Raw genomic sequence first — 11,505 nt, forward strand, 5'->3', positions numbered from 1 at the left:
TGTGGGAGGTTCCCTGTTGTGTGTCCCACCCCGTGTCCCTGTCCCCGGACCGCGTACTCCATTACTCCCCAACATCGATGTTGCCTTTATTTATTGCTCACTCGTTGCCTTAGGGATGTCGCCATCCCCTTTATATACCTTTATTTTATCGATAACCCAGAAGGTTTTATATCCGTACTTTATCGTCTGTTCTGCTACACCGAAAGCATGGGGGTGCGGGTGAGAGGGAACAAATGCGCTATTTCTGGCCGTGTCTCATTCTTTGCTGTTTCCGACAACATAAAGAATCCCGTGCTTGTTTCTATGGCCTTCCTTCCCCCCCTTCCCTTCCTTCCTTCCTTCCCCCTTGTTTTCCTTTCTTCCCCCCCTGCCTGGCCTTTCCCCCCACCCCTCATCATCCCCCCCCTTCACCGCTGTGCAGGCCGAAGAGGAGCGTGCCAGTGCAGCGGGCAGCGAGAAGGAAGAGGTGGAGGAGGAGGAAGAGGAGGAATACGACGAGGAAGAGGAGGAGGAAGATGACGACCGGCCTGCTAAGAAACCACGGCATGGTGGTTTCATCCTAGATGAAGCTGGTGAGCTGGGGGTGAAGCGGGGCTGGAGGGGGCCTCCATTGGCTCTGGATATTGCTCTCACCGCTGTGATCTCCCCCAAGATGTGGATGATGAATACGAGGACGAAGATCAGTGGGAAGATGGAGCTGAAGACATCCTGGAGAAAGGTGAGGAGGCTGCTTTGGGGGCTCTCCAGCTTCAATGATGCTCTATGGGGCTTTGAGGCTTTGATCCTTGCCTTGAGGCCAAAAGAGGATGGAAACAGAGCTGCTTTGGGGGGGCTCTCCGGCTTCAATGATGCTCTATGGGGCTTCCAGATCCCCCATCCCTCAGGCTTTGGTCCTTGCCTTGAGGCCAAAAGAAGCAGAGCTCTTACGGGAGAGGTGCAGCATTCTGGGTTGCAGTGCTGTGCTGGTGGATCGCTTTTGGTGCAGCTCTTCTGGGTTCAAACACTGGGTGGCTGCTGTTGCTCTTTCCCCACCTCTGAGCCTGTTTTTATCTCCCTAAGCCCCACACTTATAGGGTGGGAATGGGACTGTGTGGCTCCTGATCTCCCTCATCCCAGCGTCTGTCTTTCTGTCCACCCTTTGTCTGTCTGCTTAACGCATCTCATTCACGCCCGCCTGGTTTTTTGCTTTGCTTTTTTACTTTTCCTTTCCGACCTTTCTTGTGTTTTCCTTTCCCTCCTGTGCTACCGTCTTAATTTTGTTCCTTCCCCTTTGTTTCCCCCTCACCCATGGGTGGTTTATGCCGCTATTATTTGCTCCATACTGTCTGCCCTCCACCGCCACCTCCTTGTTCCCGAGCAGAAGAGATTGAAGGTAAGTTTAAGTCAGCCCCCCTGGGGAGGGGGGCAACCAATGCCACCCTTTGGGGCCAGCCAAGCCCAACCACGTCCCTTATGCTGCTGTGAGCCACATTCGACCCTCCTCTTCATTATAGCTTCCAACATTGACAACGTGGTGTTGGATGAGGATCGCTCTGGTGCTCGACGGCTGCAGAACCTCTGGAGGTGATGCCAGCTCTGTCTGGATGCCACCCCTTCCTTTCTGCCTTGGGAGTTGTGCTGGTGCTCTCTGTTCTACCCTCTCCTTCTCTTCCACTTACAGGGACCAGCGTGAAGAAGAGCTGGGCGAGTATTACATGAAGAAATACGCCAAGTCTTCAGTGGGGGAGACGTGAGTTGGGTCACATCTCTCCCTTTCACTCTGTCTTATCCCACGTTAAGGGTTCACCCTATTCTGCTTTAACCCTCAATTCTATTATCCCAGGGTCTATGGTGGCTCTGATGAGCTCTCGGATGACATCACACAGCAGCAGCTCCTGCCTGGAGTCAAGTGAGTATCACAGAGTAGAAAACACATTGATTTTAGGGGAGGGAATTGAGATAGTCAGGTCTGTGTTAAGCTGAGCTGCCCAGCCAGGTGGGATTTGGCAGCTTTAGCCAAGGCAGACCACCATGTAAATGCTTTTTTTACATAGGGATCCCAATCTGTGGACAGTGAAATGCAAGGTAGGTGCTTAAGAGGATCTATAGAGTCCTAATCAGCATTTAGGGGGTATATTCTCAACCCTAAAGCAACCTGTTTTCCCCCTATAGATCGGAGAGGAGCGTGCTACAGCTATTGCCCTGATGAGGAAGTTCATTGCATATCAGTTCACTGACACGGTGAGGCTGAGGGGGCTGTATCACCTCCACCCCCCCCCCTCCAACCCACCCCAGTCCTGATGTGCCCCTGATGTTGCCCCCTTGTCCTCCAGCCCCTGCAGATAAAGTCAGTGGTGGCCCCTGAGCACGTCAAAGGATACATCTACGTGGAGGCCTATAAGCAGACACACGTCAAGCAGGCAATTGAGGGGGTAGGAAACCTACGGATGGGCTATTGGAACCAACAGATGGTCCCAATCAAAGAGATGACAGACGTGCTCAAGGTAGTGAAGGAGGTGACCAACCTCAAGCCTAAGTCTTGGGTGCGTCTGAAGAGGGGCATCTACAAGGATGACATTGCCCAGGTGAGGCAGGAGGGGACAAGGGACCCCATGGTGGGGAGGTGAGGATACCTGGCTCACTGTCACCCTATGGGCAGGTGGATTATGTAGAGCCCAGCCAGAACCAGATTTCCTTAAAGATGATCCCCCGTATTGACTTTGACCGTATCAAAGCCCGGATGAGTTTGGTAAGCGAAGAGCTCTCGTGTTACGCTGTTGTATTGGGGGGGTCATTTGCTTATAGTGCTTCTTCCCACCCTATAGAAAGACTGGTTTGCCAAGAGGAAGAAGTTCAAGAGACCCCCTCAAAGGCTTTTTGATGCTGAGAAGATTCGGTATGTGGTGGATCAGTACATCAGGCTGCATCAAACTCCCCCCTGTGCCTGATAATGAAGCTCTCTAATGAGCTGTCCTTTATGAGGGGGTGATTTGGTTGTACCTTTATCTTGCTTTAGGTCTCTGGGAGGTGATGTGGCTTCGGATGGAGACTTTCTCATCTTTGAAGGCAACCGGTACAGCCGCAAAGGTTTCCTCTTCAAGAGCTTCGCCATGTCAGCAGTGGTGAGCTTGGGACTCTGCTTAGAATCCAGCTTAAATCCATCTCCTTACCTTGAAAACTGCTTCCCTTCTTATGGCAAGACCCAAATGCTGAGGTACCTGTGGTTAACAGGGTGGTGGGAGGCCATAAGGTCCCTGTTCTCTGCTAGAGATGGCTCACTGCTTGGCATTGGAATAGCTTAGAAACAAGTAGGTGAGTTCTGGAGAGGAATGGGGATGTTGTGGCCAACCCAACTCCTTTCTTAATAGATAACAGAGGGGGTGAAACCCACCTTATCGGAGCTGGAGAAGTTTGAAGACCAACCTGAAGGCATTGACCTGGAGGTGGTGACAGAGAGCACAGGTATGTAGGTGCCTCTTCATGCACATCACCATTAGCCACGTGTCATCATCTGTCTCTATTCTCACCTCCCCGTAGGGAAGGAGCGTGAGCACAACTTCCAACCTGGTGACAACGTGGAGGTGTGTGAGGGTGAATTGATCAACCTACAGGGCAAGATCCTCAGCGTGGATGGCAACAAGATCACCATCATGCCCAAACACGAGGACTTAAAGGTAGCAGAGCACCCAGGGAGCAATGCCCAATGCTTTGTGTGGCTGCTGGAGCCTTGTAAAGCCTATCATGCCTCCCCAACCAGTGCCTATAGGACATGATAGAGTTCTCCTCTCTCATAGGACATGCTGGAGTTCCCAGCTCAGGAGCTGAGGAAATACTTTAAGATGGGTGACCACGTGAAGGTGATTGCAGGTCGCTTTGAAGGTGACACAGGCCTCATTGTTCGAGTGGAGGAGAACTTTGTCATCCTCTTCTCGGACCTCACCATGCACGAGGTGAGTTGGAGGGGTGGGATGCCGCAGTTTAATGCTGGTAGGAAGGGGAGAGGGAAAGAAACCAAAGAAGCTGCATCTCATTTCATCTTCCTGCCCCACCACCAGCTCAAGGTTCTGCCCCGGGACCTGCAGCTCTGCTCAGAGACGGCATCAGGAGTGGATGTAGGGGGGCAGCATGAATGGGGTGAACTGGTACAGCTGGACCCCCAGACAGTGGGTGTTATTGTACGGCTGGAGAGGGAGACCTTCCAGGTGAGCCCCATTTGCCCTTTGAATACAGGTAGGAGCTGTTTGTCTTGTGTTTTCTGCCCTTTCTGTTGCGTTTTCTGCTCTTTCTCTTGTGTTTTCTGCTGTCTTTCCAATGGGTGAAGACTTAAGAGGTGGTTTCCATGCACAGTCTCATACCAGAAACACCTCCCAACACACACACACACACCTTGTTTTGCATCCTTGCATTCCCTGCTGCCTTGAAGGGCTGTTTTGGCCATTAACCCCCCCAGCTTCTTCTTGTTCCTGTTGGCTACAGGTATTGAATATGTATGGCAAGGTGGTGACTGTCCGGCATCAGGCTGTCACCAGGAAGAAGGACAACCGCTTTGCTGTCGCCCTGGACTCAGAACAGAACAACATCCACGTCAAAGACATCGTTAAAGTCATAGATGGGCCCCACTCGGTAGGAACTATGGGGTTATGGGGTAATATTGGGGTAAGACGGATCCTTTTTGATCACTATAGGGATTCCTGAGCTGCCATAAGGGCCCTGAGCTGGTCCAGCTCAGCCATAATGGCTCTGGATTCATTGCTGATGCCTTTCTGGCTGGGTCTGAGTCCTGTTGTTGGTTAAGGTCCTGTTGCCCTCCCCTTAGGGCTTATCTCTGTCTCTTTTATAGGGTCGTGAAGGAGAAATCAGGCACCTCTTCAGGGGTTTTGCCTTCCTGCATTGCAAGAAGCTGGTGGAAAACGGTGGCATGTTTGTCTGCAAGACCCGACACCTTGTCCTGGCTGGTGGTTCCAAGGTGGGGGGGGCCCATATGGGCTCAATAAGGGGGGGGGGGGCCCATATGGGCTCAATAAGGGGGGTTTGTGACCCTATGCCTTTGTTATTACTGCTCTCCAACACTCTTTTCTTTCCCTTTCACAGCCAAGGGACGTCACCAACTTCACAGTGGGCAGCTTTGCTCCTATGAGCCCACGGATCAGCAGCCCAATGCATCCCAGTGGGGCAGGTAAAAGCACTATATGGGATTGTATATTATCCCTAAGGCTAAAGAGAACGTCCATAAGGATGCCCTACTCAACCTGAGCCCTGTTCTCATCTCCCTTCCTCATCCTTCAGGCCAACGTGGTGGCTTTGGTGGGGGTGGCATGAGCCGCGGGCGAGGGCGAAGGGACAATGACCTGATAGGGCAGACAGTTCGTATCTCCCAAGGACCTTATAAAGGTGGGTGTATTTTATTTGGGGGGGTGGGTGTCAGGGGAATAAGAAGCTGTGGATTACCCCAATTTGCCTCATCAAACTACTGTTGAGTCTCATAGGTTATATTGGAGTGGTGAAGGATGCAACGGAGTCCACAGCCCGGGTGGAGCTGCATTCAACCTGCCAGACCATCTCAGTGGATCGCCAGCGTCTCACCACTGTGTGAGTATATAGGGGGGATATAAAGGGGATATATATACATAGGGAACTGTGCTGCTCCCTCTTTAGGGCTGGTTCTTAAGGGTTTCTTTATGTCCTTGATGCTGCCAGGGGTTCACGGCGCCCGGGTGGGATGACATCAACCTATGGACGTACCCCTATGTATGGGTCCCAGACCCCCATGTATGGCTCTGGCTCCCGTACTCCCATGTATGGCTCTCAGACACCCCTGCATGATGGTGAGTGGGAATAGGGGGGGGGGAGAAGATGGGGCTGATGGGGACATGGAAGGGACAGAGGTTAAATGGATCCTGATTGATTTGAAAGGGAAGGGGTGGATGAAGGGGGGTTGGAGGGTGAGGAGGGGACAGGGCTTGGTGTGGACACAGAGGGGTTCTGATACAGCCTTTGTGGGGCTTTGCAGGCAGCCGTACACCACACTATGGCTCACAGACTCCACTTCATGATGGCAGCCGTACTCCTGCTCAGAGCGGTGCTTGGGACCCCAATAACCCCAATACACCTTCCAGGTAGGTGCTGTGGTGAGGGTGGGGAACCTTCTGACCCACCCCATGGCTTGTGGTTACTCTGCAATGGGCCCAACAGCATCACAACTGTGATATATTTGGGATCTCTGGTCATTGATGTGGCTCCGGTGATTCTGAACCAGCCCCAGTCACTGAACTGCCCCTGGTTTGTGATGATGATCTTTGTTTTCCTTCCACAGAGCCGATGAGGACTTTGAATATGGCTTTGATGACGAGCCCACACCTTCACCTCAAGGCTACGGTGGGACCCCCAACCCACAGACCCCCGGTTACCCCGACCCTTCATCACCGCAGGTCACCCAGCCATACAACCCCCAGACCCCTGGCACACCAGCCATGTAAGCATTCATTCTGTTCTATGCTGACCCTGGAACTCTATAGGGGAACCACAGCTGTGTGGAGCCATAGCTGGGATCCCAAACCATGGCTCTGGGTTGATATAACATTCCCTGTGGTCTCCTATGGTGCAATGCAGCATCCCTATAGCATATCCCTCTCACCATGGCATATCCCTCTCACCCTGGCAGGTACAACACTGACCAGTTCTCACCCTACGCCGTGCCATCACCACAAGGCTCCTACCAGCCCAGCCCCAGCCCCCAAAGCTACCACCAAGTGGCCCCCAGCCCTGTGGGCTATCAGAACACCCATTCACCAGCCAGCTACCACCCAACACCATCACCAATGGCCTACCAGGTAACCCCACCTCCTCTCCCTTATCCCCCATAGCCTTCTATTGCTTCTTATGCTTCTTCCTCTCTCCTCCAGGCGAGCCCCAGCCCCAGCCCTGTGGGTTACAGCCCTATGACACCTGGGGCACCATCTCCAGGGGGTTACAACCCCCACACTCCTGGTTCAGGCATCGAACAGAGCTCCAGCGACTGGGTCACCACCGACATCCAGGTGAAGGTCAGGGACACCTACTTGGATAGCCAGGCAGTGGGACAGACTGGTGTCATCCGCAGCGTCACGGTGAGCCCTGTGATCCTATAGCACTTAGAGCACTTCACAGTCCTATTAACTTAACTGGACTCATTGCTGTCCCAATGGCAGGGAGGAATGTGCTCCGTGTACCTGAAGGACAGTGAGAAAGTGGTGAGCATCTCCAGTGAGCACTTGGAGCCTGTTACCCCCACCAAGAGCAACAAGGTACAGTCATCACTAGGCCCCCCCTCCCAGCCCCCCAACCTCTCCTGCCCTACCCCAGAGCCCCACTTAGCCCCTCAGCCCCCTTCACTCTCCCTGCCCCCCACCCCACACTGTAAGGAGGGACTGGTAGAATTACCCTTGCTCATCCTTGCCTCTCCCCCCATCTCCCCCCCCCAGCCTCTATTGGGTCACTGCTGCCCTATATCCCCCCCAGCCCCCATTGTGTCACTGCTGCCCTATATCCCCCATAGCCCCCATAGGGTCACTGCTGTCCTATATCCCCCCCAGCCCCCATTGTGTCACTGCTGCCCTCTATCCCCCATAGCCCCCATAGGGTCACTGCTGCCCTATATCCCCCATAGCCCCCATAGGGTCACTGCTGTCCTATATCCCCCCCAGCCCACATAGGGTCACTGCTGTCCAATATCCTTCCCCGCCCCCATTGTGTCACTGCTGCCCTATATCCCCCCCCAGCCCCCATAGGGTCACTGCTGCCCTATATCCCCCCCAGCCCCCATTGTGTCACTGCTGTCCTCTATCCCCCCCAGCCCCCATAGGGTCACTGCTGCCCTATATCCCCCATAGCCCCCATTATGTCACTGCTGCCCTATACCCCCCATAGCCCCCATTATGTCACTGCTGCCCTATATCCCCCCCATTGTGTCACTGCTGCCCTATATCCCCCATAGCCCCCATAGAGTCACTGCTGTCCTATCCCCCCCCTACAGGTGAAGGTGATCCTGGGTGAAGACCGTGAAGCTACCGGGATCCTGCTCAGCATCGACGGTGAGGACGGGATCGTTCGGATGGATCTGGATGAGCAGCTCAAGATCCTCAATCTCCGTTTCCTCGGCAAACTGCTCGAGGCCTGAACGCCGCCCGGATCCCCTTCGGTTCCCCTTTAAATCCAAGATGGCCGCCCCCAATAAAGCTCTGCGCTCTGTCGCCATCCCTGTCTCCAATGGGAGGCGCGCCACGTGCTTCCGGGTGGGCGCGAGGGATGATGGGGATTGTAGGCACCTCCAGCCAATCAGCGCCGACCGCGGTGCATGCTGGGAAAACTGGCCGTAGGAGAAGCCCGCGGCCTGCTTCCGGGATGGCGCGGGGGATGATGGGGATTGTAGGCACCTCCAGCCAATCAGCGTCGAGCGCGGGGCATACCGGGAGGTGTGGCGAGTGGGATGGCACGCTGCACTGCACGCTGGGAAGCGCGGCGCTTTCAGCCAATCAGCGCTCAGCGCGCTGCATGCCGGGAAACGCGGCTCTCCCTCCCTCAGAGCCGGGGCGCTGCGGCAAGATGGCGGCGGCGGCGGCGGCGGCCTCGCGTGGGGCCCGCATCGCTTTGGCGGCCTACCGGGCCCTGGCCGCACCGACCCGCTCCATTAGCAGCACCGGAACCGGCCCCACCGCTACGGAGGCGGTGCTGCAGGAGCGGCTGCGGCAGCAGCAGTCGGTACGCGGTGTGTGGCGGTGCGGCCTTGTAGGCCCGGTGCTCACGGCGGAGCCTGCGGCCTTGACCGTCCCCCCCCCTCATAGGGCAGCGCGGCGCGGCCCGACCCCGGCGCTGGGGAGGAGGAGGAGCCGAGGAAGCAGCGCGTGGCGGCGGTTCGGCGGGTCGCATTGAGGGTAGCGGGGCTGCTGGGAGCCGGGACCGGCCTCACCATCATCTACATCTTCGGTAACAGCCCGGACCGGGACGTGGCTCCCGTTATCCCGTTACCCCGATATCCCGTTACCCCGTTATCCCGTTATCCTTCCTCCCCCCCCACCGGCCTCACATTCATCCCCTTTTCCTTCCCTTCCCGTCCCCCTCCAGGCAGTAACGCGGTGGATGAACACGGAGCCAAGGTGAGTGAGGCTCGAGCGCTGCGTGTCCTCATCTCCGGTGCTCGGGAACAACCGGGTGCGATTCGGGACCCCCCCGGGTGTCCCCGCTGTTCTCTGTCACGTGCCTGTTTCATTGGGGTTCCCCATAGACCCGTCCCCTCCCAACACCCCCCCCTATAGACCCACCCCCCCCCATCCTCCTTCCATCACCTCCTCCATAGGCCCACACCCCTCCCAACACCCCCCCAACCCATCACCCCCCCCAATAGCCCATCACTGCCCTCTCCAAACCCCCATAAAAGGCCCACCACCCCTAGTCCAGTCCCCCCCCCATAGTCCCCCATCCCATAAGCCCCTCCCGCTATGTCAACCCCTTTTCCCCATCTGCCCCCCATATCTCCCCCCCCATAGTGCCATCCACCCCCCCATAGGCCCAGCCCCTAAAATCATCCCCCTCCCATCACCAGCCCCCATAGTCCAACCCCTCCCATCAACCCCCCCATAGCTTCAACCCCTTCCCATTCCCCCCCCATCCCCTGTCCCCCTTCCCCTCATAGCCATGGGCCACCCCCCCCCCATCAACCTCTCCATACCCCCATCACACCCCCATAGTCCCAACACCCCCTCATAGTCCCACCCCACTTCCATCACCCCCCCATGCCCCCCAAACCCCTCTCATAATCCCCCCTCCCATCACTCCCTCATAGTCCCAACAGCCCCCCATTGCCACCCCCCCCTACCACCGCTTCCCCCCCCCACCCATGTTCCCCACCCTTAACGCCCTTCCACCCCCTACCCCCACCCCCCAAAAATCCTCTTAGGGTCTGGCTGAGCAGAGCTGTCAGGGTTTGATGTGCAGCCCAGCAGGGGTGGGAGTTGGGGGGGGGAAAAGCTGTGAATTACCCCCTTCATCCGGATAAAGAGACACATCAAAAGAGCCAAGAGGTGACAAAACAATCAGCCCAAGGGGTGAGAACATCAATCAGGACCATCTAAGGATGGAAGGAAGCCCTTTAAGCACTGGAAAAGCCCCTCACCTACCTGTGAATTGCCCCCCCCCCTTATGGGGTTTTGCTGCCCTTCTCTGTTCTTCCCTTGTTGTCTCAGTCTTGCTGTCCTGCATTTGCTTTCCTTTCTTTCCTTTGCAGATCCCAGATGAGTTTGATGGTGGTGAGTAACAAATGGAGGGGAGGGGGGCAGCCCTTTGTATGGGATGGGGGATCCCGTCGTATCCTTTGGGCTCTTTAATGCATTACAGTGGCCTTTTATGATGCCTTTAGCACCATATTGTTATCTCAGCAGGGCTTCTCCTTCCACCTATTGATTCCTATGGGAGTAAGAGGGGTCCTTCTTCTATCTGTTGCCATTTGGTTTCTATGGGTGTAAAGGGGGAGGAAGGAAGAGACCCCATGTTGCATTTACCCCTATTTGCTTCCACAGACCCTGTGGGCATCCAGCAGCTCCGTAGGACGTATAAATACTTCAAGGACTACAGGCAGGTGCGTGAGGCCTTTCTCTTTTAGCTTATATAGGGGGTTGTTCTATAGGAAACCTTGCTGAGGTCACAAGTAGCACTTTAAGATCCCCATCTTAAGTCCTAATGGGGGCTCTCACCCCTTTTAAACCCTACTGGGGCCTCCCATCTCTTTATAAGCCCTAGTGGGGGCTCTCACCCCTTTTAAGCCCTAATGGGACTTCCATCCCTTATTAAGCCCTAGTGGGATCTCTCATCCCTTTATAAGCCCTAATGGGAATCCCATCCCTCTTTAAGCCCCTAGTGGATCCTTCCATCCCTTTTTAAGCCCCATTGCAGCTGCTTTACCCCCCTTATTCCTTCTCAACCCAGATGATAATTGAGCCCACCAGTGCCAAGCTGCTCCCCGACCCTCTCCGTGAGCCCTACTACCAACCTCCCTACACCCTGGTCATCGAGCTGACCGACGTCCTGCTGCATCCTGAATGGTCGGTGAGTGTCAGCCTATAGATTGTATAGACCATACGTTCCTCTATGCCCTATATGATGCCCTATTTGATGCTCTTTTTATCTCCCTTCTCTTCTTCAGCTCATCACAGGTTGGCGCTTTAAGAAACGCCCGGGCATTGACAGCCTGTTACAGCAGCTTGCACCTCTCTATGAGATAGTTATCTTCACCTCCGAGACTGGCATGGTGGGTGCAGCCCTTGGGATGGCTTTGTATCCCATAAACAAGCTCGATTTGACCCCTTTCAACCCCTTTAACCTACTCATCTTTCTACCCCCAGACCGCCTTCCCCCTCATCGACAGCATTGACCCTCACGGCTTCATCTCCTATCGCCTCTTCCGCGACGCCACCCGTTATATGGACGGCCACCACGTCAAGGTTGGGATGGGGAGAAGGATGAGAGGGACACGTCGGTGCCCTCCCCACAACCCCC

The 11,505-nt window shown here is 55.4% G+C and overlaps 2 protein-coding genes across 2 annotated transcripts in view; both read left to right on the plus strand.

Moving 5' to 3' along the window:
• Window positions 1-207: 207 nt before the first annotated feature.
• Window positions 208-8,221, plus strand: SUPT5H (SPT5 homolog, DSIF elongation factor subunit). The gene is made up of 29 exons (XM_032441744.1): window positions 208-219; window positions 395-572; window positions 653-718; window positions 1,361-1,372; window positions 1,494-1,563; window positions 1,661-1,729; window positions 1,823-1,888; window positions 2,034-2,064; window positions 2,152-2,220; window positions 2,313-2,564; window positions 2,639-2,728; window positions 2,805-2,875; window positions 2,996-3,101; window positions 3,348-3,441; window positions 3,517-3,653; window positions 3,774-3,929; window positions 4,035-4,181; window positions 4,456-4,602; window positions 4,820-4,945; window positions 5,071-5,155; window positions 5,266-5,370; window positions 5,466-5,568; window positions 5,677-5,804; window positions 5,990-6,095; window positions 6,293-6,451; window positions 6,641-6,809; window positions 6,882-7,085; window positions 7,167-7,262; window positions 7,991-8,221. Exons 1-29 carry the CDS (start codon window positions 208-210, stop codon window positions 8,132-8,134), a joined length of 3,198 nt encoding a protein of 1,065 aa, XP_032297635.1. The 3' UTR covers window positions 8,135-8,221.
• A 312-nt stretch (window positions 8,222-8,533) lies between these two features.
• TIMM50 (translocase of inner mitochondrial membrane 50) overlaps window positions 8,534-11,505 on the plus strand; it is a 4,438-nt gene continuing 1,466 nt past the window's right edge. Inside the window, exons 1-8 of the mRNA XM_015850764.2 lie at window positions 8,534-8,715; window positions 8,799-8,940; window positions 9,079-9,110; window positions 10,238-10,259; window positions 10,530-10,588; window positions 10,936-11,055; window positions 11,153-11,257; window positions 11,352-11,450. Coding sequence (XP_015706250.1) covers window positions 8,560-8,715; window positions 8,799-8,940; window positions 9,079-9,110; window positions 10,238-10,259; window positions 10,530-10,588; window positions 10,936-11,055; window positions 11,153-11,257; window positions 11,352-11,450 — 735 coding nt within the window. The 5' untranslated portion in view covers window positions 8,534-8,559. The remainder of the gene's footprint in view (window positions 8,716-8,798; window positions 8,941-9,078; window positions 9,111-10,237; window positions 10,260-10,529; window positions 10,589-10,935; window positions 11,056-11,152; window positions 11,258-11,351; window positions 11,451-11,505) is intronic.

Source organism: Coturnix japonica, unplaced genomic scaffold (genome assembly GCF_001577835.2).
Source record: "Coturnix japonica isolate 7356 unplaced genomic scaffold, Coturnix japonica 2.1 chrUnrandom527, whole genome shotgun sequence".
Taxonomy (NCBI): domain Eukaryota; kingdom Metazoa; phylum Chordata; class Aves; order Galliformes; family Phasianidae; genus Coturnix; species Coturnix japonica.

Excerpts from the sequence above, each read along its gene's own strand:
- SUPT5H (XM_032441744.1), top strand. Across the intron at positions 573-652 it reads TTTCATCCTAGATGAAGCTG|ATGTGGATGATGAATACGAG; the intron begins GTGAGCTGGGGG and ends ATCTCCCCCAAG. Across the intron at positions 4,182-4,455 it reads TGGAGAGGGAGACCTTCCAG|GTATTGAATATGTATGGCAA; the intron begins GTGAGCCCCATT and ends TGTTGGCTACAG.